The sequence below is a fragment of the Anoplopoma fimbria genome, chromosome 16 (genome assembly GCF_027596085.1).
Source record: "Anoplopoma fimbria isolate UVic2021 breed Golden Eagle Sablefish chromosome 16, Afim_UVic_2022, whole genome shotgun sequence".
NCBI classification, from domain to species: domain Eukaryota; kingdom Metazoa; phylum Chordata; class Actinopteri; order Perciformes; family Anoplopomatidae; genus Anoplopoma; species Anoplopoma fimbria.
This window is the reverse complement of record NC_072464.1, coordinates 21,804,020-21,828,825: the sequence shown is the minus strand read 5'-3', so window position 1 is coordinate 21,828,825 and position 24,806 is coordinate 21,804,020. Positions and strand designations below refer to the sequence as shown.

Here is a 24,806-nt window from a genome sequence, read left to right as displayed (position 1 = left end):
ATGTTAAAAGGTATCCTGTGGAGTTTATTCACTCTGGGGAAATGTTTTGAGGCATAATTCCCCTTAGAGTGAGACAGAGCAATGTTTATCTAGATGGTTACGCATTAGGTGTGACTTATCCTAACCTAAATCATCTCGTGGGAGTTTCACAATTTATGAATTACCTTCTAGACATCAGAGGTGATGTCATGTTGTTCTGTTCACTAATCAAGATTTAGCAACTATTGGAATGGCGCTGATTAAGACAGTTCTTGAGTGTCAAACTTCTGCTATATAACACCTAAATATGTTTATTTATGTTGCCTATTAAGTCAAGAATATTTTATGTTACAGACACAAATCTACAGCCAACGTGATCAAAAATATGCGTGCTCATGCTGGCAACAGAAGTAGCATTCTGATCGTTTTTCAACAAGCGTCAACCAGAAATGCATTCAGCTGAGAATCTCCAGCGAGCACAGTCGCTAATTAAACCCAAACACCAGAGGAGTCTACGGCTGCGAGCTATACAACATGTTTAAACCACTGGACTGTTTGTATCGCACATTTTTAAAACTCAATAAAGCCAAACAACTCTCTGTCTTTGTCATGGGGTTTGACATTCTGTACACAGATAACGTAGCTGAAAGCTTCTAGGGACTTGATTTCCCGTAACTTCCTGCTGGTGTAACGTTTAGTCTCTCCATCAAACACGTGAATATATCTACTAAATATTGGCCAGATTTATTGCTAATGTCTTCTACCTATTCACTAATGGAACACAGATTAAGATAGTCAATTTCTTTAGGTTGCGATCTTTAGTGGTTAACGCCCTTGCATAGCTTGACATGTTTAGCACAGAGGGGAAATTGGTGACTGTGAGTGTGTAATTTTAGGGAAATTGGAGGCTTTATCATTTTTCATGAGATAAAATAAGTATGGAGTCATGATGACTCTTTAACCAGCTGTTCTACACCACAACGGGCCGTGGGTCACTAGACGGCCTCTGAGGTCCACCAGTGTGCCCACTGCCAAATGGTTACTAAATGGTTACTAAGATGACATTATTTGGGTAATATACAACGCTAGTTTTTTTTTTTTATATCAAAGTGCTCAAGAATTCACATAAATAAAAAAAGTCAAATTAAAATGTATTATTTCAATAACCAGTTAAACTCATCAATTAGGTGGAGAAAAAGCTTATTTTCTGAGCTCTCTCTGATTAAGATAGTCAATTTCTTTAGGTTGCGATCTTTAGTGGTTAACGCCCTTGCATAGCTTGACATGTTTAGAACTCCGCCATACTTCCGTTACGAAACTGCACGCTCACGCCTACGCATGTCATCATTGTTTACATTTGGTTCCATAGAGTCATACTCATAGTCTGAAGTTTTCGGGGGCTTTAAAGACCATCCAGGTGTTTGTGAGTGTGCTTGTGTGTGCACGTGTTTGACCATGTGTGTGTGTTTCCTCCCGTCTTTAAGACCAGCCAGGTGTCACTCAGCACGGTCATTCATTACCGCGGTAACCTGGCCTGAACCTGGCAGACGCTCACTTCCTGTCACTGATACTTCCACTGACCTTCAGTCTGTGCCAGCGCTACTCCGTCTCTCCCCCTCACACACACACACACACACACACACACACACACACACACACACACACACACACACACACACACACACACACACACACACACACACACACAGAGATCATTTTATATGCACACTCTGTGTTCTTTGTGCCCTGTTTCCTGAACAAACTCTAACACACTCTGTTTAACAGCGTTACATTTAATAGAGCCTTTTGTCCCGGTACACCGACCGCAATGTCAGAGAGTAACTGTAACTGGCGTGACTATCAAATGGTGAAGTATCCTGGTGGTGCAGAGGCAACCATTGAACAGATCTGAGTTCAGCCCCCCCTCAGCAGTGCCTCCAGTTTTGGCTGAGTGCTCAATAAAATGTGATGGCATAACATGTCTGCAGAAGTGGACAGACCTTGTAACATTTTCTGTATGCTTTCCAACTGCAGGATGAATATATGAATATCCAACAAAACACTTCACATACAGCACGTGAGCAAATGAAACTCAACGTCCTGTCAGTGAATGCTCTCCGTTGGACTGGCAGCAGTGGACTCACTGTGAGTCGCTGGGGTGAGCTGACTGGATCCGTAGCTAATATTTCATTTTGAGCTCATCTCTGATGGGGCTGTTGGTTTCTGACATTGCTGTGTATTTATTTTTATGTGCCGATATACTCAAGTGATATTGTTTGGTTGACTCGTTACTCCCGAAGGGGTTTAACTCCTCCTTGTTATCTCGCTTTGTATAGCAAACTCTAAAATGACATGTCATTCTGAATCCTCTCTTTAGTTGCAAGTCAGATTGTATAGAAGTCTATGAGAAAATGACTCTACTTCTCTCTTGATTTATTCCCTCAGTAAACATTGTAAACATGAGTTTATGGTCTCAATCTCTAGTTTCAAGTCTTCTTCAATACAGCATGATGTTCATTTAGTAAATTATGTTCCCATTAAGGGTAAAATAGACCATAAAGCAGGGTATGCTTTAGGGCGGGGCTACTGTGTGGGTCACTCAACGGTTGCAAAAAGCTAAGATGCGACGGCCAAAATCCCTGTCTCTAGGCCATAAAAAGCGCATCCCACAAACCAATGGGTGACGTCACAAAGACTACGTCCTTTCTTAGATAAAGTCTAGTTTAAATGCAGATACAGATCTAAATTTTCAAGTCACGCATAATTATTTATAGATTGAATATTAGAAATGAAAGATTACACGTTTTTTTACCTTACATTTTAAGATAACATGAATAATAAGCCATTAAATGGTCACAAAAAAGTGGAGATCTTATCATTCATGACAACTAGACAAACCCTATGAAGGAAGGAAGATCGTGGGAGAAGACTGAGAGTTCTAAAACTGGATGAACGTTTTGAGATTGCTTTTTCAAGAACAATTATTCTACTTAAACGCTATCTGCACTAGGATTCAAGAGGGCTGCATTGAACTGCATTAGCCCCTTCATGTCAGTCGTCCTGGTGCAGCTTCTGCCAATCAGGTGAAAGAAGCAGCTCGCGACTTATATGTGCATCAGAGGAGGCACAGGATCGTCTTCACCCTCCGGGCTAATGGCACAGTCAGGCATTGCGGTGCACATTAGGAATTGGCCATTAACGCTAGGAGTCATCTTGCAACCACACAGTCAAGTGCATGCACATGCATACACATTTACACCTGCACACTGCCATCCACAGAAAGTCCTGAACGGAGACACGCGCTGCAGAGGGATCAGCTTCCTCCCTGCAACATGAGGTGGCATCTTTAATGGCTGCTGACATGGTGTGATTTCCTTCTCTTAAATTCCTCTCACGGGATTCTTTCCAGGCCGCAGGTCAAGTGGAAGCCCTTTAGTAACCGACCGGCATTTGCACACAGATGTTTAACTCTACTGCTTTTCCTTGTTGTGGAGTGTTTATTTATTGTAAAGTTTGTGTTCATTTATCAGAATTTTCTAGGAACATAGTTCTATGTTCTAAGAACTCTCATTTTTATGAACTAGGAACAAACTACAAAGAGTAGGGACTCTCCCAGCACAACCATGAGATGAGCCCATGCAGCACAAACAACAGTTATTTTTGAAAAACCCGTTAGCTGTTCAACTTGTAGTTGAAAAAAAACGTTGAAAAAAAATCACAGACAAACGGACCGACTGCAAAGTCCAGAAGTTAACTCGTTCATGAAAACACAAAATCTGAGCCTTAAAAGGAGTGAGAGCCTCTACAGCGAGCAAACACTGTAGCACAAAGACAGTAACAGTAGCACAATGGCTAACCCAGTAGCACAAAGGCAAATCCAGCAACATGTCCTCATAAATCCATTTATACAATATCTTACAAAAATGTATTCCTAATTTTCGTGTCAATTTCCGCTCGTTATATGCATACAGTCTTCTCAAAATAAACTTCCATCACAGGAAACAAGTTTGTTAGGACTAGGCAATAAAACTACTTAGTTAGGTTTAGAAAAATTGTGGTTTAGGTAAAAATAGTGACGGAAGAATACGTGACAAATAAATCAACGTTGTGATTTTTGGTGAAACACGGGACACAAATAGCTGTCGCTCTCTATACTTCCTTGTTCATTTTGGAATAACGTATATAGCTCTTCGTGCTGCTCTACAGCGGGGGCAGGTCCTCTCAGGTAGCTCCCTTACTGTTTGATCCAGAAATAATCTTAATGCTGATATCTTGTGTCTTGTAACTGGAGGAGCTATAAAATGTGACGGTATAGAATTATATGAAGCCACAAGAAGCCAGCTCCCACAGTGAGCCCACTGCTCAGTGCTCCTTCAGACAGCCAGTTGTTCCCGTCAGAGGCTAATCCTACTAAACCCTCATCTTCTGAAGAACGGATATAGAACTTAAGGCATGTTTTTAAGATATTTTCCAACTATAAAAATACTTATTTTTGCCCCTTGAGATCCATAATATCTTATTTGATCTTAAATATGAGAATAAATTGAAACAGAAATCACGTAATATACCTTTTGATTGACTTTAAATCAGAAGATACTATTATGTGACTTCTGTTTGAGAACTGTAAATCATTTACAGTTCTGAGTGCCTTGGCTGAGCCAGCCACATGCTCCACACCATGTCATCCACAATTAAGTCAGTGAGATAAAGGACAGATGACTGTGCAAGCTTTCAGATTCGGCCTTGCCAGCCTCCCGTCTCCATGGCGACCAAACCCTGAGCGGCATTGGTCTGCGATTGGGACGGCAGGAAATGCAAACCCTGTATGGTTAGTAAACCAGATTTGAGGGTTACTAATGGCTACCTCATTGGTGTGAGTCAGAGTTTGGTTTGCTCAGGTGTCGTGTGCTCCAAGATACTCAGCCATCTGTCGCCATGGCTCCGGGAGGCACAGCGATCTGTCGCTTTGTTTAATGGCCGTGAAACGCTGGCGTGTTTTCAGAACGTTCAGACACACACGGCCTGTACGTTAAAAGATAAGGCTGGTGTAACTCTATATTTTTACTTATTGTCAACAAATCCCACGAAAAGATAAAAAAACCAACAATATGTAAGCCTCTCAGTACTTTACCAACCATGTCTGTGATTTACCGCCAAGTCTATTCATCCCGACTGAAGATTTCAATCTTTAAAAATAAAAAGACTAAATTACTGTGGACTATTTTTATGTACAGATTAATTAGCATTTTGAGCGTTAGTGAGTTTTTAGGGCAGTAAACATGGATGTTACAAATACAAGACAAAAAAAACAAACATTGAAAATTCTTTATGAGGATTGAAATGGATTCAAAACGTGTGTTAGACCTCTAGGATTGGTATAATCATTTAGGTTAGAAACCCTGACTGTAATAATTGCACATATATACATGAGAACCCCACAGGGCACCTAATACCAGGCTGGAAATCAGTGTTTTTCTACCTTTGCTGCATGGCTTAAAGTATGTTTTTACCTTTAACCACATCAAACAGTGATGTCATGGCATCCTTGGGTACACCTGTACATCACTGTAGTGAGGTGAAAAATGAGTGTCAACTGGCAATGCATCAGGGGAATATTTTTTTGATAAAATCTGTTATTTGTAGTACACAAAGATATTGATTACCATTACCTCAAAATCACAGCCGAGACAGCCGGTCAAACACTCCACTATACCTCTAGTGCCGCATTTTTGATTAAAAGAAAAGTGTTTAGGCAGGAAAAAAGGTGCAAATGTACATATGGCAGTGACATATTAGTGTGTCGTTGGCTTCCTCTGTGTGATGTTGTGACACATATGCAGATATCAGTGGGGGGTGCGGTTATATAACATCACTGTGGTTCATCCTCTTCTTGCCAAAAAAAACATTTACTCCTACCTGCGCACATATGTCCTTTTCACACTTATGTCCTTTTCTGTTTATTTATACTCATATGGGCTGTATTTATTTTTGTAACCATCATCTTAAAGGTGCTTGAATTATAAAAAAAATATATGATAATGAGATGGCACCTACTTCCTGATAAAGTGATGAGTCAGCTAAAAGTTTGTCGAAACACACAGGAGTCTGGTTTCCATAGCTACACTGAAATACACACTAATGTTGTTATTGCAAGTATGGCATTATGGTGTTTATTAGCAGCCTGGTTTGCTAAAAATGTTATCCTCACCCATAAAATTGCATTGTCAGTTACGTTTCTAATGGAGGGAACGTATATTTTTCCAGATTACATTTGTTTTTGACACATCTGAAACATATTTAATCAAAGTCAGAGAAAGTTTGCACAGGGAGGAGGTGCGGGTGGGTGGTTGGATGTGTCAATTTTATTCTTATTCTTTGTTTTAACCCAAAATATGATTACAAAAGACAGCACAAGGGTGTAAATTATAAAAGCATCTCTATTCAGAATGGACTGGACGTGAAATGTTTTGTATCGCTGTTTTAAATTGATTTTTAATGAGTCACTTCTGTTTCTTTTTAAACTTCAAAGTGTTGTCTACTAAGTAACAAGTGTTGCCTAACCTAAATTGATGATTGAATTGTTGATATGAATTGTACTTTTGGTTCAATAACGTTGAGATTCAACATATTAGAGGTTTGCAGAAATGTGCAATTCCATCGTATTATTCTGGCTACTGGGTTGTTATTTGCTCTGCTGGTACATGAATGAAGGCTTCCTCACACTGACCGGTTCTTAATGGGAATTAAGTAGGATAGCTATTTATAGGATGCCTGCAACGTCTGTAAGCTTATGACGTTGGAATTCATTTAAATAATATATATGTTTATGTATAACTGTAGCCTCAGACTCATTCTTTGTAGAGTCCAACCCACATCAGAGGAGTGTTCGTCTATGTGTTTCCCTCTCTGGCTTCCATTTTTGCCATAAAGAAAATACTGAAGCAACACATTTCACTGACATGCAGTACGGACACATCCACTATTTGACCACATGGAAGCTAAATCAGCAGACCAGCTCTGTGAAAACTTCACGAAGCCCTTGTTTTGTCCCCTCTGTAAAGAAAGTCCCTGAGCTTTTTACACAAGTATCTCCGTCAGGATAAGGTAAAAAGGTTGCTAAGCAACTGGGACCTGGCAGCATGTTTCTTCCCTCCAATTAAAAGAGGAAACCTGCCCAGGAGGGAGCAGACATTCACTGATGAATGTACTAATTGCTTGTGTCCACAAAGACCAGGTAATCTCTGTCATGTGTTGTTTTTGTTACAGTGCAGTCAGACAGTTTGGGGACAAGGGTTTTCCGTACTGTATATTTTATCTAGCATATTATATAGAATTTGTTTGTTAAATTAGACATGGTTTCACATTTGCACTGGTCACTGGTTTCTAATTACATTTAAATCTAATTGAGATTATCTTGTTACATAACTATGTCTTTACAAACTTAATTGCATAAGAATCACCAGACATCTCTATCATCTATAAAACCCAACATATTACCTCTAAGTATATCTGTACAGACCATGACACACTGACTGTAATTCTTGGAGTTCGTCTGCTCGAAATCCCATAGAGATTATTAATGTTTTAGTTTTTTGTGAGATACCAAATTAGATTTCAGCAGCAAGTTTTTTTTTTTAATTTTACTGTCCAATACCAGGAAATTTAATCATAGTTGTTTAAAGCAAAATATAAAACCACTACCTGTTATTGAATGGATGATCATTATTTTGTTTTTCATAAATGTCACGTTATTTGATAGTGGTTAAAAAATAACTTCAGGTTCTATAATGACAAAATGTTATTTTTCCCTAAGTAGTATCCACCATGTTCCATCCACACAGGAAATAGATTTGAGAACAGTCTATATGTAATGTGTTTAGTTCCCTCACCACTCCGATGGAGAAGTAGTTGTTGACGATGCTGTAGGGAACAGGGTCTCCCTTCTCCTCCTTGTCGTCAGGGACGATGTCTATGTTCCAGCGGTCGAGCACCACCTCTGTGCTGTGCTCGATGTCCCGGAGGAACTTCAGCAAGCTGCCGCCTTCGTAACCTGCGGAAAAAAACAGCCGGAGAGGAACGTACAATGAGTAAAAAAATACAAGTAAATGCACAATTAAAACATTGGATTGGATGCATGGTATGTGCAAAAGAACAGTCCTGCTTTTTAATTAATGCACAATTAAAAGACTGGTAACAAATCTTGCAAAAGAACAGTCCTGCTTTTTAATTAATGCACTAAAATATTCGTTCATTTTGAAGATAATACTGTGCTTTCGACTTGAGGTTAGCAGTTTGTGTGAACTGGCCTGCAAAGAGCCCTGACCTCCACCTCCACCTCGTCCATCACCTTTGGGATGAACATAGACTGAAGCCTTAGGGACCCAACATCAGTGTCCAACCTCACTGATTGTTTTGCAGCTGAATGGGTATAAATCCCTGCAGTGTTCACACATGCACCTTGTCAAATTCACTTAAACACTTTTATCTAATCTGTACTATAAAACTCAAGGACATAATATCCGTAACATTTTTATTTGTAGAATAGTTCAAATTAAAAATTAATTGCATCGGAAATGAGGTGAAAAAAATGTAAATGTACTTTTTAAATCGGGGGTTCAAACTACAAATGAAATAAATAATTTAATCAGCAGTCCCTGAGTTTGTTATTTCCAAAAGTTTTATTTCCCCCAATCCATACATTTAACTGATGACATGCTGGATTGTATGGGTAGAAACTTGCATCACAGTAGCACTGATTAAGCTGCCTCTTCTCAGAGACTGTCGCCTTCACGACCTCTGAAACCCAGAATGCGACCGGCGCCTGACAGCACCCTGGGGAGCCCTCTGGTATTGCTCCACAGCTGACAGCCTGCCTCAGCAGCCGAGGCATCTTAAAAGCGTTTGGAAGCGGAAGTAAGTTCCAAGCGCTTCCCGAGGTATCAATGAGTACCATCACACTGGGATCTTCAGGAGTGACGTATGAGTGTGTTTGCATATTCTGACACACTGGTAACATATAATAGCAATAAAAGAGCAGGAAGGAACTATTTCCTGTTCATATAAAAAACAATTGTAACTTTCCCAGTGGACGCCTTGCCACATTTTATCCTGAACGTGAGCACACGCGCACATATCATCATAAACACATGTATCACACACTGAGGAGCTCTTCAGCAGTTCCGCTCGCCTCCATTTCCGGTGTGGAAGGTTTAGGAGGTGTAGGAGGGATGCTCAGCTGATCACTAAAGCGGCGCCAAAATGCCATGACATCATCTTTTTTTTCTAACCAATCAGTGGTCTGCACTGTTTAACTCCACCTTCTAGTATCGACTCAGCTCGCTTGGAACCCAGACCAATATGGTACCAAAAAAAGGACAAGGTACTATACACTGTAACTTTTTCTGATGGAAAACCGAAAAAAGAGTAAATGAGACCCTCATTTTATGGCAATCCATTTGACAAGTTGTCAAGATATTTCACGAAAAGCCAAAAATGTCTACACTAAAGGAAAGTTCACCCTCTGGGGAACATGAACACAACTTTGTGCCAGTACATCTGATGGATGTGGAGACATTTCAACGATAAAGTTAAAAGTAAAGTCATAACAATTCATCCCCTGGTCACGATGGAGATCTGTACCAAATTTCTTGGAACTCTTTCCAATTGTTATCAAGATATTTCAAAATCAATCCTTCCTTTCACCTTGATGATGGCTGTCAAGGAAAAGTCAGAAGATGACCCTCTGTAGAATTAATCCTTTAGGGAATATGCATATCTGTACAACATTTTCCATCAATCCATCCAACAGTTATTGAGATTTTTCAGTCTGGACCAAAGTGCTGGACCAATATTTCCATCCCTAGAGCCGTGCCATTAGCAACGGCTGCAGAGACTCCAGCTCATACTTCAGTGTTTACTTCTGCAAAAGATGATCTATTGAAGAACTCCCAAAGCCGTGTTCCTGAACCTGGCTGCTTATTGACTAAATGTCATTCATAAGCCTGGGTAAGTGCTCTGCCGCTCCTCCAAGCAGCAACTATCAAGCCTTTCTAATTACTGGCCCAAAGTACTGCAACAAATCAATGGTGCTTTGCATATTAACAGTTTTTAATTTGACACGTAAGAGCTCCCACTTTCCTCTTCCCATCTTTCATTTCCTAAAAACATGCACGCACACGCCTGCTTTGCCTTTTGTATTCTAGTGTTCAACTGAGACCTTTCCTGAAACCACAGTCATTCTCTAAACATTAGAATGAACCCAGGCAGAGTGTTTAGACTGCTGCGAAGTCAATCAACTACACACAAGCCTGTTCTTTCTTTAAGGAATCCAATATGAGCCTTTACAGATAATCTACTATGTTTTACTTTTCCCTGAAATATTGGGAGGACAGCTAGATATATCTATAACTTCATGTTTTATCCCCTTAAGTAGCTTTAAGGCTGGGAAAAATAATATTTTACTTTGTCTGACAGTATCATATACATTCTGTATTAGCTTTTTTCCAAATCTTCATTGAACCTATGTTTTGTTGTGCCTGTATGCAACATTCAACCCAGTACCCCATGTTTTAATGATTCCATCGAACAGTATTATTCAAGGTGTACTGTGCATCAGCCTGACATGTTTGGTATCTTTGCAAAGTTTGAAATCTTCACAAAAATGTTATACAAAGCTCTTTGTATTTGAAATTTTAGCTTTACAGCATTGGTTTGTAATAAGGTGGCCGTCAGCAGGTCAGTGGTGTTCAAGAGAACTGTGGAGAATCATTCTTGATCGAAATTTTCCTATAAATATCGATTGTCTATTGTGAAATCAGATACCAAAGTACTTAAGTTTAGAAAATCATTTTTTTTATCCTATTGAAGGAAATAGTATTATGGGGAAGTAAACAACACTTTGTGAAAATATTCAAATTTTGATCGGCTTGAGCTGGTCTGGTCTGGTTTGTTTTACTTTTTAAGTTTCATAAATGTCTATGCTAGGATGCTTTGATAGATTACACAAAACACCCACACACCCACACGCACACACACGCACACACACACACGCACACACACACACACACACACACACACACACGCACACACACACACGCACACACACACACACACACAGATGATTGAGTGAGTGCCTCACCTCCTCCCCAGCGTAAGCAGCGTGCCAGGTCGTTGCCTGTGCCCAGAGGGAGGATGGCCACTGGAGGGTGCCTGGCAAAGTTGGCCTTATCTGCAAAGGCAAAGACAAACACATTAATCTTATGTTTGGTTAGTTGAACAGTCCTTGAAACTCAGACAACTTAGGCCCTATTTTTGTCGCTTTGGCTTTTGTGTTTATTGGTTGTATTAACATTATAATCACAAGTTATTTGCAGAGAACTGAGGACTTTTTTGCCATTTGAAATGTTTCTACCAGTTAATTTGTAATGCCGGTAAAAATCCCCCATTGCACAAGAAAACCATGTGACGAATATGTTTCTTATAAGTTTAGCTATCTGCTAATGGCTGCAGCTAGCTCGCGGCCAACTATTATGGACCTTTTCCCTCAATCTTTGAAATTTTTCGCCAATATTGTAGCTAGCTAGAGCCTTGAATCACAGCTCGTCATCTCAAAGGGCTTTAGAAGCCGATACGTTTGCAGAGAAAACAAGGATGGCATTTCTCCTACAATTGCTGCCATATATCGACGCCATCGGTATCACAATCGTGATCAGGATGATGTTAGAAATGAATGACTCGTCTTGGCTCGTTTGGTGGGAGGGGCTTAGGACAAAGAGATTGAGAGCTGCATGATAAGGGCTATATTTTCAAATTCTGATGGGTTTCTTTTGGCTTTTCTAGAAAACTGCCCACGCTGAATGAATCACAATACTCTGAGAGGTTATTAGGGAAATTTTGCCCAATAATGTCAAAAATAAACTACCTCCCCCAGCTGTAATTTGGTGAGTACAATGTCATCGTGGCCCAAACTTTGATAAGATGATCCACGTTGTTAACTATTAGGTCATTTTGTTATTAAAATGTGTGTACCTATACAGTCGAGGATCCAGCCCACAGTGCCGTCACCTCCGCAAGCAAGCACCCGGAAATCAGGGACATCATGGAAAAAGTTGAGCCTAAAATGAGAAAAGATTAGATTTAACTAAAACATGCAGAAACAAAACAAGTGTTTTCACAAAATACATTGTTTGGCCTAGTGCTACACAAGACTCCTCAATCCCAATGTCAGTGTGTATTAAAGACGATAAATCTGGTGATCGGATTTCAGAACAGTTAAGACAGGGATTTTCTATTCTCTGAATGATTTAATGAACCGAGCTGCGAGGCTGATGGGTAAAGAGACAGAGAGAGAGACAGTGAGGGAGGGAGGTAGAGAGAGTTTAATCAATGTGTGCCCCCTTCCAGCTGTGTTCACTCCTCTCCTTTCCCTAGAAACCATAGTCCCAGAGTGCGTGCCCTTCAAAGGGACCTTTAATGTTGGTTGGGACAAAGGTGTCGACAGTAGCTTTCATCTCTCTCCATCATGAGACAGCTGCATACAGGAGACGGACCCCTTTCACACCGACCACCTGGTCCATGGACCCTCTAAACCACGTCTACATCTTAAAATAAAGATTACGTGGTGTCGTCAGCGAATGCTTGTAGATGGTGATAAGCTCTGGCTCACTCCGCACTAACCTAAAGGATAAATATGGCGATGTTAGTTTTCTCGCTGTAAACAAATCACACGAAAAGACCAAAAACAAAGATGAATTGATCTTTCTATGTAGCCAAAGCCTGATATATCTCATTCCTATTTGCCATGGAGCTCCATTGTTGTCCAAAAACACATCAATGAGCCGCAAGGTTTGACTGGTAGATATGTTCGTTTATTATGATGAACAAGGACACTGTAGTTTATTAGCTGCAACCAGCAGCTCAAAAACTCACTGTGCCTGATGGTCAGTCCAGAATAATTTACCCACCCTTTGGTGCCCATAGTTTTTGTGAAGTGAGAGTGACCTATAACAAAAGGCGCATCAATCTAATTGGATTATTGGATTCACGTTCTAAGGCCAAACTCGTGTTCATCGTAGACTCTTGTGGGAGGCAGTATTTCCTCCTGATTGAGAAATGTTTACCAAAAAACTACAATGTCACTATTTCAGGAAATTGAAAGCCTCTTAAAAATCAAAACTATTCATTTTATACCCATCTTCCCATCTGCAACGTCTTCAGAGACAGAAGGGAAGTTGGAACACATTGAAAGATGGATTTACGATTCATTCACTCTGACTTTAGCCTCTATATTCATTTGGATGAGACCAGTCCACCGGGTCATTCGGCAAAAAGGTTAAACTTGGTAAAATGTTTCTGGACCACAATGCGACATGCGTAATGTAATGGTAATCTGGTAGTGTGATTTATAACTTGAAAGCCACAGTTTACGTTACAATCGTCTCGATGAGAGTTAAAATAGTTGCAACCGTGAGTTTCCAAATAGTGTGTCAGAGTTTTATAAACCGCTGTGCTTTGATTTGGTGTCTGATAAGCCTTCATACTGGCAACTAGACTTCCTGGATCCGATTTCATATCTCACTGGTACCTGAAAAAATCAAAATTGCTAGCTTTTTTTTTTTTTTATATAAACATATATTCCTAAAAAGCCTAACATTTCTGGACATTACCACGACCTGGATCTGTATATCGTATCCCACCAAACCCCTCCTTGACTGCTTAAAATTGGAACTAAGCCAGCTAATCCCGTTTTGTAGCTCTGCTTCATGCATGAGAGGTTAGGAGCAACGTGCGCAACAATGAGCTAATGGAGGTTTCACGTTAATGGAAGGAGCTGAAACAATGTTTGTGATGACTGAAAGACACAGCGAGGAATTGCATCCCCTAAACAAATTAGTCAGCGTAAGCTTCCTCTCAGCTCAAAGCCTGCCGAGGCTGTTGCTAGGGAGCCCATGGTAACAGTTGTGGAGAGCTCAGCTGAGAGCAGGTTAACCCTCTACGTGTCAACAGACCTTCATTAAGCCCTTTGTGTTTATTTGTATGCGTGTGTTAATATTCACTTGTGCATACTGTAGAGCCTCTCTCCTCCTCTCAGCAGCAGCACAACTCTCCCACTGCTCAGCAATAACAGCGTTACATCCCTCCTGCTCTAAGACATATTAGAATAATGGACCACGTGCACAAAAAAAAAGGGACTCATAATAAATGTTAGTCCAAATTGCAATAAAAGTTCTTTGTCAAAGATAGCGTGGAAGGCTAGAGCAATTGAATATTTAGAGAGAGAAGCGATGAAGAAGAGATGAAACATGCTGAGGATGAATAAAAGTGACAAATATTAAACCAGTTTTGACCTCAAATCCATGATAAGTGATGATACTTTGGGAATTCCTGTTTTTTTTAAACTCTGTTCAGTTCAGAAAAGTTGTATCCCTGAACTGTGACACAGTTAAAGTACAGTTTGAGGAAATTACAATTTCCAAAGGCTCAGATCACAATATCTTTTGCCGGTGTCCAGTTTCACATTAGAGTAAACACGGCGTTTTCTGTTTGACGCCGCATGTGTCATCTGCAGTAACACCCCAGTGCGTCATTGTGTCGCTTTTCCCAACAATGGGCTCTCGAGGGCAGCGGCGGCTCTGCTAGTCATGACTGACAGAGAGAGAGAGAGAGAGAGAGAGAGAGAAACGTGAACAGAAGAGGAGGAGAGATATTCAAACACATGGAAGTGAAAGGGTGGAGACGGGGTGTGCTTCACCTTCAAGGTAAAGCATTTACAGCCCGTGAGCTGCGTTGGGCTTTTTTTCTTTCTTTCTGCAGCAGCATTCATTTCAGAGTACAGGCTGTGCTCCAGCTCCGGCATATGAGCGAGTGTGTGCGTGTCAAGAGGTCAAATGCACAGCGCGCCAGCAAAGCCGTGTTCCCATTCCCCTTCACCGACCTCCACTGGTTAGTTTGACATGAAGTCAAGAGGTGCTGGTCTGACGGCTCAGCTGCCTGGCTGAACAATAATTAACTGTTCTTTATATACACGATGTTCGTCTCGTTCTGAAACGCAAACTCCCGACCCAGCTTAAAGTCACAGTACAATAAAACAGACCTGCATTTCATCTTTTAATGAGTAACAGCTTTATTTATTTGTGTCTGACTTCTTTATCCATTGAAAGATCAACTGAAGATTTAATTTTGTTATATGCTCTAACAGGCTGGTGCAGACCTGTATAATAATCCAAAACTATTTTATGTGATTGATGCAATTTGCTTTTATGTTTCAAGTCTGTTTGTCTGTTTAATGTGAAAATGTTTTAATCTTCTTTTAACTTTTTGCTGTTTGGTTTTAGGTCTTTTATCTGTGTGTTTATGTAGTGAAACTTTTACGCTGCAGTCGTAGCTATGACCCCCTTTCTTTTAGAAAGATACGCAATATAAAAATACGAAAAATAAGAAAAATAAGAAATTTCTAAAAACCAAATGACCAATCTCTAATCACTCAACTCAATAAAAACTTCACACTATATTTTTGCATGATACATGTAGAGGTGCTAAATTCCACATTCAGAGCATTACTATAGATGAAGTGGAGTAAAGTCTACCTGAGCAGAGACAGAAGTCGCTCTCCCATTAAGTGAGTTGTAACCTGAGCTTCTCTGTTCTTTGGTGACATAGCAGCCCTTTAGTGCATGTTACTGCATGTGAGCGTGCACCACTGTCTAGCTAATGGCCGACGTCGAGGAAGCATAGCGCCCACCCTATTCAGCGCTGTCAGCAACCGCTGCCTTGGCACTTTTAGCACCGTTTGCTGCTAGCCTCCGGCTCAGCCAAACGGCATGCTGAGATCCCTGATGAGGCTAACAGATATGCTCTGAATTCTGTATTGATCAGATTTTAATTTAAAAAACAATTATTAACCTTACACCATGTCCTGAAACAAACAAAAAAAATCAACTTGACAACCCTCTGATTCCTGAGGCCCACATTAACAGTGTGCTGCGAAATAGATGGTTTTTTTCTATCTATTCAAAGACATAACAATAGAAACAAAGAGATGATTCCAGCAGACTTACCCTACCATTGGTCCACCTTGCTCCAAACTGTACACCTGCCTGGGGTTTAGTAGGTACCTGAACTTCCTCAGTACCCTGGAAGAGAAAACAAAGACAGGACACAAGTTAGAAAAACACTGAGCTCCCATGGATTGACCTACTTACACAAAACGCTAATTATTATATCAGACTTATACAAGCTGAATGTTCCAGGTTATGAAAGAGTGTTCATCTATTTGTTAAAAGAATTAAAAGAATCTCAGACTCTCAAGGCCGCTACACACTGTGAAATAACAGCGATTCTGCAGGTTAACAGCGCGTCACACCGTGCTGGATGGGTTTAATGAAATCATGGTTGTCAGACAATAATATTACTTTTAGGGCACGTCACATGGTGCAATAAATGTCTGATGATTCGCAGTGCTGTGATGTAGAGATAAAGACACACGATGCAAGCAAAGACACGCCATTTACTCTCATCATCCGTCTTTTGCTTCTCTCCTGATGCAACTTTTTAGAAAAATTACAAAAGAACCACCACATGCATTAAATGATAATAATATTGTTTAACGCAGTACATCTCGTCCCCAAAAAAGTATGGTGACAGGTCTTTAAAGATTCACTGAAAGCATGTGAAGTGACTTCTGTTCAACCTCCACACACACATCTTAAATAATCTATTCTGCAGAAATAGTCATGCACAGAAAATAATCATTTCAGAGATCAGGAAGAGGAGGCATAATATTTAAAGAGATGAAGAAGTGGAGAGTTTTAGTTTGCATGCTCTTCACTCTTCTATCTCCTCCATCTCTTCGCTCTCTGAAACTGTCAGTGTTTTAGCGGGCTGCGCGTCGACACAGCAGTTTTCCTGTAACCTTGTGAAGGTTACGTAAAATGCCCATTAAAGCCTGCAAAAAAAAACTCCTATTGCACTTCTCATGCAGGCAACTTTACTGGCTGCTAATATGCTTCTTCTATCCAGAATGAGGCTCGCCAATGTATTTAAATATACTGCATATATTTATGATAATAAGTTAATAGATACCTCAGCCTTGGTATTAGAAATCTACACTACGCAAAGGTACTTGAGGGAAGTTCATAGTAGTCAGTGGATAAAAAAGACAAATAATGGAAAATCAGTGAGAAATGACAACGTGTCATAATGATAATGATAATGTGTTATTGCTGCTTATACAACTTCTGATAAGTTAATCAATCAAATTAAACGCGCTACGAAACTGAATCAGAAAATGTTTTCACACAAACAAAAATAGCCTCTGGTTTCCTGTTGTTTTGTTTTTTTCTTCGTGTAATGTCTATTAATAGAGAACAATTTCCTTCCTAATGGCAATAAAAAGTGGGTTGCCATGGTGATGTGACAGGCCGATGCGGAACAACCGGGTATGATTGGTCTCTGTTGTGTGGTACCGTCGGTGGGAAGAGAAAGAAACAATGAAGACGTTTATTTAAAGCCTGAATAAGCCCCTTGTCATCTTTAGATTTCAGCGTTCAAAGGGACAACAGGGAGGTGGAGAACATACAGCACCCTCTGTGACAGAAATCAATGGAAACAGATTGGCCCAATAGTCCTCTAATGCAGTGGTTCTCAACCTTTTTTCAGTGATGTACCCCCTGTGAACAACTGAATACTGACAGAATTTTGCCGGCTCTGGTTTCGCCTTCTTTGGCACTTGTCCCTCCGTGTTTTCAGCAGCATTGCTGCTACGCTTCAACCACGACTCCACTGTTTTTTAGGATAATGAAATTGAATAGCCATACTTCACTTGTATTTTATTGAATATTTATTAAATGACTATTTTCAAAGGATTTTTGAATGGATGCTAATTTTAAATATATTTTTTAAAAATCTCACGTACCCCCTGGAGTGCCTTCACGTAACCCCAGGGGTACACGTACCCCCATTTGAGAACCACTGCTCTAATGAAAGTGTAATTTAATCATGCATGTGTGTCCTATAGTTGATTTCCTCATTACATACACCACAGGTAGATCCTGTACTGGATTTATACATTATATTTAAAGCTCTTTTAAAATCAAAAAATATATATTTAAAAAAGTCAATAAATAAATGGCTAATGAAAGTGTTTGTAGGAAGGATCATTTTTACCCAGAATAAATAATGTGAGCATTTAAAATTAAAAAAGAAAGTGGCAAATAAACTATTATCATATCATACTAAATCAACCATAATTAAATGCTAAAAAAAGAAAAAAGGAAACTGAAAATTCGAATTAAAATTATGCTGAATTGACAAATGGATATTGTGAAATATTAATTTCAAGACTTGAATGAAAATGCAAAAATTGAAAGCTTAAATGGAAAAGCTTAAAGTTAGCAAAAGATTAAAGACAATCTGAAAAGGAAAATAAACTATTAACATATAAAGTTAAAAGTATTAAATCCTATTTTTTTTTCTCACAAAGAATACCATTCACAAAAAAATCTGATAAAAAAACAAAAAAACCTCTATGCGTGGCCTCCATACATGACATTTGCAGTGAATGTAAAAAGACAGACCACCTGACCAGACAGTCTGTGGGTGGAGGGAACTTACCGCTCCCCCTGCCTCCCTCCACTCTTGGGATTGACCAGCACCAGGAGCGGGTGAGTGCCTGGGAGAGGGGTGATCTGGAGACAGGAAAAGAAGAAAAACAGCCTCAGGCATCTGCTAACCAGCTTTTTGTGTGGTCACCACAACAACCGACGGGAAGGACGGCTGCTGCACATACCTGCAGTGCTTGTCCGTCTCCAGGGGAGAACTTGAAAGTTTGATTGATGTCATCAGGGCTGGTGCTGGGCGGCGACTCCCCCTCGCCACGCTTCACCACAGAATGACGGTCCTGGTGAGAGGAGGAAGACTGTTATCGACACACAGATGTGCACTCCAAACAATGATTTATAAAACTTCCTGCATGAACTCTTGCTTTATAAATCAGATGAGTTTTAAATAAGTCTGCAGGTGCATGGGCCTTGTATTAATGTATGAAATGCCCACTATGAACGTAGGTAATATGCATATAAATCGGCTTGTCAATGAGGTATTTTAGGGGAAAATTGAGAAGTCAGACCACCAACCCGTAAATAGAATCATCACTAAGTGTGAAATTGATGCAGGTGTTTGGTGAGAATGGGTATGACATGACTTGATGGATGAAATCTGTTAAATTGAGACTATTTATAGCAACTTTCCACTCCAAAATTGCTCAAAATATGGCAAAAAATGTAGTTGGTTTTGTTATTTGGATGGTACTGAGCTGCAGATGAACAGCTGAAAAGTGGATAGAACCCATGTTGACACAGGAAAAACAGCAACCTCACCAAGACGACGGGGCAGATGTACGAGGGCAACAGAGTGTGGTCCCTCAAGGCTCCTCCATCACACTCCGGCTTCACATTAGACGCACACTTATTATGGAGCTACAGGGAGGAGAGCAGAGGCAGAAACATAAGAACTGTGGGCGTAAATCCATCTGTGAGACTCGGTGTGTCTTAACGTTGAACCAGAATGCAACACTTTACTTTTGAAAGGTTGTTTATCCTCATGGTATACACAGATTATGGACCAGATCATGTGGTATTAATCCAAAAGAAAAAAGTTTGTATTTCTATGCAGAATACATTTTAATGTTGAAATGAGAACAACTGATGTGTGAATTTAAGAGTTTTGACAGCAGGATTGATGTTTAGCAAACTGCATGTCAGCGGTGACATCTAGTGGATTTGAAGAGCGATGCAGAGTAAAATATATTCAAATGTGTATAATCAGTGATTTTGGTGACATAAGAGTTGCTCACACAGTACATTATGGGTACAAAAGGGTGATCCATTCAAATAAACCAATAGAGTTTAGGGTCAACATGTTGGGTTTGGCTTATATTTAGTTATAAGTCACATTTTAGGGAATTAATGTACATTCAGATTCCACTTTATTTGGTCCAACTGACTTCAGTTCAGTTTTTATTGAAACTGTTTCAAAGGTCTTCATTAAAATATATGATCATTTTGAAGGCTGTAGTTTGTGATGCTGTTTAACTACATCACATATAGGGAGGTGTTTCTGTTGGACAAAATAATAGGAACATATATCAGTATAAAAAAAACATACAGTTGAATTAACACCTCTCTATAACAGCTTTTAAAAAAAATGTACATTATAAAATTGATGAAGGTAGTTTTTTGTATTAGACTGCAGTAGTTTTGAGCTACGTGTACCTAATAAACCTTAAAGCAAGAAACTTTATAATGGCCATTACTCACGTGTTAATATTCATAATGCACTTAAAGAAGGATAAACCATAAAAACATACTCTCCATTAAATGACAGTGACAGATTAATACAGATTAAAGTGTAACCTGGTCAGATTAATCTGTGTCTACATGAAGCAGCCACTCACAGAGATCTGACACCAGACACAGTGCAGGCCCGTCAGGCCCTGGTAACACTTGATGCTTCTGTGACAGCGGTCGCACTTGGCAGGAGAGTTTCCCTCCATCCAAACATGCTGCATAGCCTGTAAGGAGTTAAAAAACAAATCAGTGTTCAAAGTTATTTAACATTTATTTATTTATTCCATAATAAATAAAAGAATCAGCAAGAAAATAATTCATTTCAATACAAAACTAAGTCAATAAACTCATTAATCAATAGAGAAATAAATAAACTAAAACACAAGAAATACAAATTATATATTTTTTTTTTTGCCAGACTTCTGCCACTAAATTTTGGTCATAATTATGATTTAAAAGCTCTACAGACAGTAATCAGCATGTGACCTGAGCCGGAGAAAACAACTCCACAGAGCCTAATCACGTCAAAGCTACAATTCAGAGGATATTGACTTGATAAGAAGCCTTGCGTGACCTCACAGACCATCCCATGATCCTTCGGCGCCCAATTAAACACGACCATGAGACAGTGGGAATCTGCTAAACAGGGCCGGTCAGTGTTCGTGTCTCGATGGCCCCTGCAGCATCACTTCCTGTGTTTCTTGCACAGAACGAACCCTTTCATGGCTCCGTACTCACGTTGGTGTGTCTCCGTGACTTGGCGTAGGTGCTGATGCAGGCAGCGATGTCTTTGGACACACAGCGTTCGTGCACTGTGTACTTGCATACTTATGGGGAAAAAAAACAAGAGACAACATCAGTCAATATTTAACGCTATATTAAGCATCTTCACGTATTATTCCTGTCTCATCTTAACTGAAAACAAGGCTTGCAGGGGATTTGATAAAAAAAATAAGTTTACCACATTAGAGATAATTTCAATATGTGATGTTCTGCTGTGCGTTCTACTGTGAAAACAACATCAGCCTGGAGAACTGCTCCCCTGCAGAATTCAATCACCGGCGAAATTACACGCGATAACATTGTTAATGTTTTTTTAATGATGACTGTGAGGACTTTTCTTTTTTTTTTTTCTTTTTTAATTGAAAAACAACATTGACTCAGAGGCACTCAGGAACAACAAATGTGAGTCAGATGCAGGTGGGAGTAAAAAGGGAGCAGGGGTGGGGGGGACGACAGCTGGAGATGGAAGAGGAACAGACGAAGAGATAATGACAGAGTTAAAGAGGAGAGGATACAACAAGAAGAAAACATGGAGACAAAGACAGAGAGACTCACATGAGCAGCAGAGGCCCTGCTTGCGGACTCCCAGCAGCATGGTGTGGCAGTAGTTACAGTAGGCCGGCTTGTTGAAGTGCTTCAGACGCCAAACGTGCTGCCCGTCCTCCTGTACGTTCTAGGAGGAGACAACAAAGGACGGATGAAGAGTTGAAGCTGTCCTCTCGGTGGCTGGTCTTTTAAGGGACTCTCAGATTAACAATAACCCGACCCAGAATGCACTTTATCTGTCACAATTAAACGCTCCCTGTTTGCAAACAGCTCAAGTAGAGTACATTTAATATCAGAAAATTACTTTTGATACTTAAGTACAGTAAATATTAGATACTTTAAGACTTTTACTCAAGTAGTATTACAAGTTATTTGAATTTGATTAGATTCAACTCGCCATTGCACAGAAGTGCAAAAAGCAGCAAAGTATCTTTACTTTTACTCAGAGTACTTTATAATGTGCAAAAAGACAAATGTAATCATGTGGTAATATATAGAATGAACGCCATGGTTGTGATGATGCATATGGTTTATTAACAGTTAAAACTCTTGGAAATGAAAATTATAAACTATACTAGGATAATAATCTATAATAATCTAATAAAAAACATTAATTCAAGTATAATTTCGCCCTGAATTATGGTTAAAACTGTTTCCAAGTAGTTAAAACTATGAGAGGGAAAGGGAGGAAAAATGTCAGCGTTATAAAAAACGGTAATTATCAATTTTAATGAGATTTTGAAGGTATTAAGCTGCCTATCATATTGTGAAAACATCACTCTTATTACCTCATTATTATCAGGTTAATACCCCGTTAATGTCACAATATGACCTTTTGATAATATAAATATTGCTTAGATAGAACCATTTTATTGTTAGCAGGTTACCATATTGTTAACAACATATTACAATACTCACTCCCACTTTTACCATGTTATTACTGAGCTTATCACAAGTATACAGTATCATCAATAAGTGACAAGAAATTGCTATTCAAAGACTCAACAAAATATATTTGAGGTAATTAAGAGGCAGTGTCCCAGCAGAGTGAAAAAAGTCCCAAACAATGTCCAGGTCATTCATAAAAACGTATACAGGGCATTTACTGTTCTCGATGCACGAAACCACATTTGTGAAGACATCTTCCGACACAGAGGAAACATGTATTTTTTGTGTAACGTTTAAATTCCCAGCAGTTGTAACAAAATAATATATTAGTATTAAAATAAGGTACATTTCATTCATTGTTGCTGACAGAGAACGGCCTCACAACAGCCAGAAAGAGTTTTTTAGCAGGTGAAAAAGTCGTGTGAAGACAAAGCATACAGTTAATACTTGATAAGTACCGTTTCCATGCCCAGTAGGACCAGTAAAGGGATGGTGGTGAGGCCTCCTCTGATCCACTCCTCCAGTGTGACCGTCCCGTCTCTGTCGTAATCGATCTCTTCCATCATCTCCTTCAGTATCTGAAGTAACAGAGATATATCGTCCTTTAAACCAAAGACTGTAGATACAGAGTCAGTGACAGGACGACGACACACTCTGGATGAAAACAGAACTCTCAGATTATAATAAGACTGTGTTGAACAATGTTCCATGAGGACAAGGCAAGGAGAAATATGGAAATTAGCTTCAGGCTTCATCTTGTGCATAATATTAATAATAATAATAATAACTTTTCGCAAATTTTCTTGGTTGCACAGCCTAAGGCAGCTTTATGAAATCTTTAAAGAGGGGAACAGGATCAGACACAATTAGTCTTTTTTACCTGCATTTTATCTGTAAATCCCAGTTGTTTATGTGCTTTCCCAATAATTGTATTGGCCATATTTGTAATATTTTTAGTTTTCATTTTAATTTATCTTTTATTTCTTTAGAATTTTGTCCAATTTTGTACGTGTTGTGAATTTTCTCGGTTATATAAACACTAAATGCACTTTTATAAACAGACAGTAATACAGATATTACAGATATTTTAAGTAACTTTGAAACTGTTTTATGTTCGAGGTACTCAGCTGTATAACATACTTTATTTATAAAATGTGCAAAAATTGTGTTTTCAGTGTCACCATTTGTGTTTTTTTGAATTTATGAATTTTGTGCCAATAATAGAGTTTCGAATGAATTAATCTTTTCAAGAAAGAACTGTCGTCTAACAAGCCAGTTGTCTTTTCTTTGAGAAATCAAAGAAGCTTTTTTTAAGCTGCTTTTTAGTGTTTGTTTTTCTACATTTTTGGAACTCATATCCACTTGCTGGATGTCACTCGAGGTTTCAGTTGGCATTCAGTTTGAGTAAATAATGATAAACCCTTCACAGAGGGACCTGTTCACGTCTCTCTTCCTGTTTCTGTCTCAGACTTTATAACACTGGAGAGTGTGTTGGCTCACCGGTCGCAGTTCCGTTGAATCCCACTCCAGATACTCTGCAACGTGCACCATCTGATTGATGATGCGATCCAGCTCCTACGGAAAGAAAGACAAAGACATTTAGTAAATGATGGTCCCATTTAGAGTAAGATAGACCATGAAGCAGGGTATGCTTTAGGGCGGGCCCTCCTTGTGATTGACAGGTTGCTACAACAGCTTTAACACATTAATGAGCCGCCCTGTTGCAGTCTATGATGAAGGGCACTCAAAGAGAGGCGTAGAGAGAGAGACTCAGAATGACCACAAAGACACATAGAATGACTAAAAAGTCTAAAATGAATATAAAGAGACAAATCAACTACGAAGAGATGCAAAACAACCACAATGTGACACAAAGCTACTACAAAAAGGTTAGAAATGACCACAAATAGACTAAAAGCAACTACAAAGAGACTCTAAATGACTAAGAAATCGACCAAAACTACTTCAAAGAGACTCTTAATGAATACAAATTGACCAGAACTACTAAAACAAGATGCACAACAACCATAACAAGTTCCAAAGCAACAACAAAGAAGTACATCATAAAATGATTAAAAACAGACACAAAGCAACTTCAAAGAGACAAAATGATTACAAATAGACACAAAACAACTACAAAAAGATACAAAAAGATTTGAAATGACTACAAATAGACTAAAAGCCACTGCAAAGGGAGTCTAAATGACTACAAATTGACCAAAACTACTAAAACAAGATGCAAAACAACCACAAAAAGGACACAAATCA

The 24,806-nt window shown here is 39.3% G+C and overlaps 1 protein-coding gene across 2 annotated transcripts in view; it reads right to left on the bottom strand.

The window, feature by feature from the left end:
- Positions 1–24,806, bottom strand: part of LOC129104324 (diacylglycerol kinase beta) — a 78,971-nt gene that overhangs the window by 33,820 nt on the left and 20,345 nt on the right. For both annotated transcript variants that reach the window (XM_054614949.1, XM_054614950.1), the window contains 12 exons: positions 24,039–24,113; positions 22,997–23,116; positions 21,660–21,777; positions 21,060–21,148; positions 20,429–20,545; positions 19,353–19,451; positions 18,764–18,874; positions 18,589–18,662; positions 16,035–16,109; positions 12,007–12,092; positions 11,117–11,206; positions 7,869–8,029 (listed from right to left, as the gene is read on the bottom strand). In XM_054614949.1, coding sequence (XP_054470924.1) covers positions 7,869–8,029; positions 11,117–11,206; positions 12,007–12,092; positions 16,035–16,109; positions 18,589–18,662; positions 18,764–18,874; positions 19,353–19,451; positions 20,429–20,545; positions 21,060–21,148; positions 21,660–21,777; positions 22,997–23,116; positions 24,039–24,113 — 1,215 coding nt within the window. The remainder of the gene's footprint in view (positions 1–7,868; positions 8,030–11,116; positions 11,207–12,006; positions 12,093–16,034; positions 16,110–18,588; positions 18,663–18,763; positions 18,875–19,352; positions 19,452–20,428; positions 20,546–21,059; positions 21,149–21,659; positions 21,778–22,996; positions 23,117–24,038; positions 24,114–24,806) is intronic.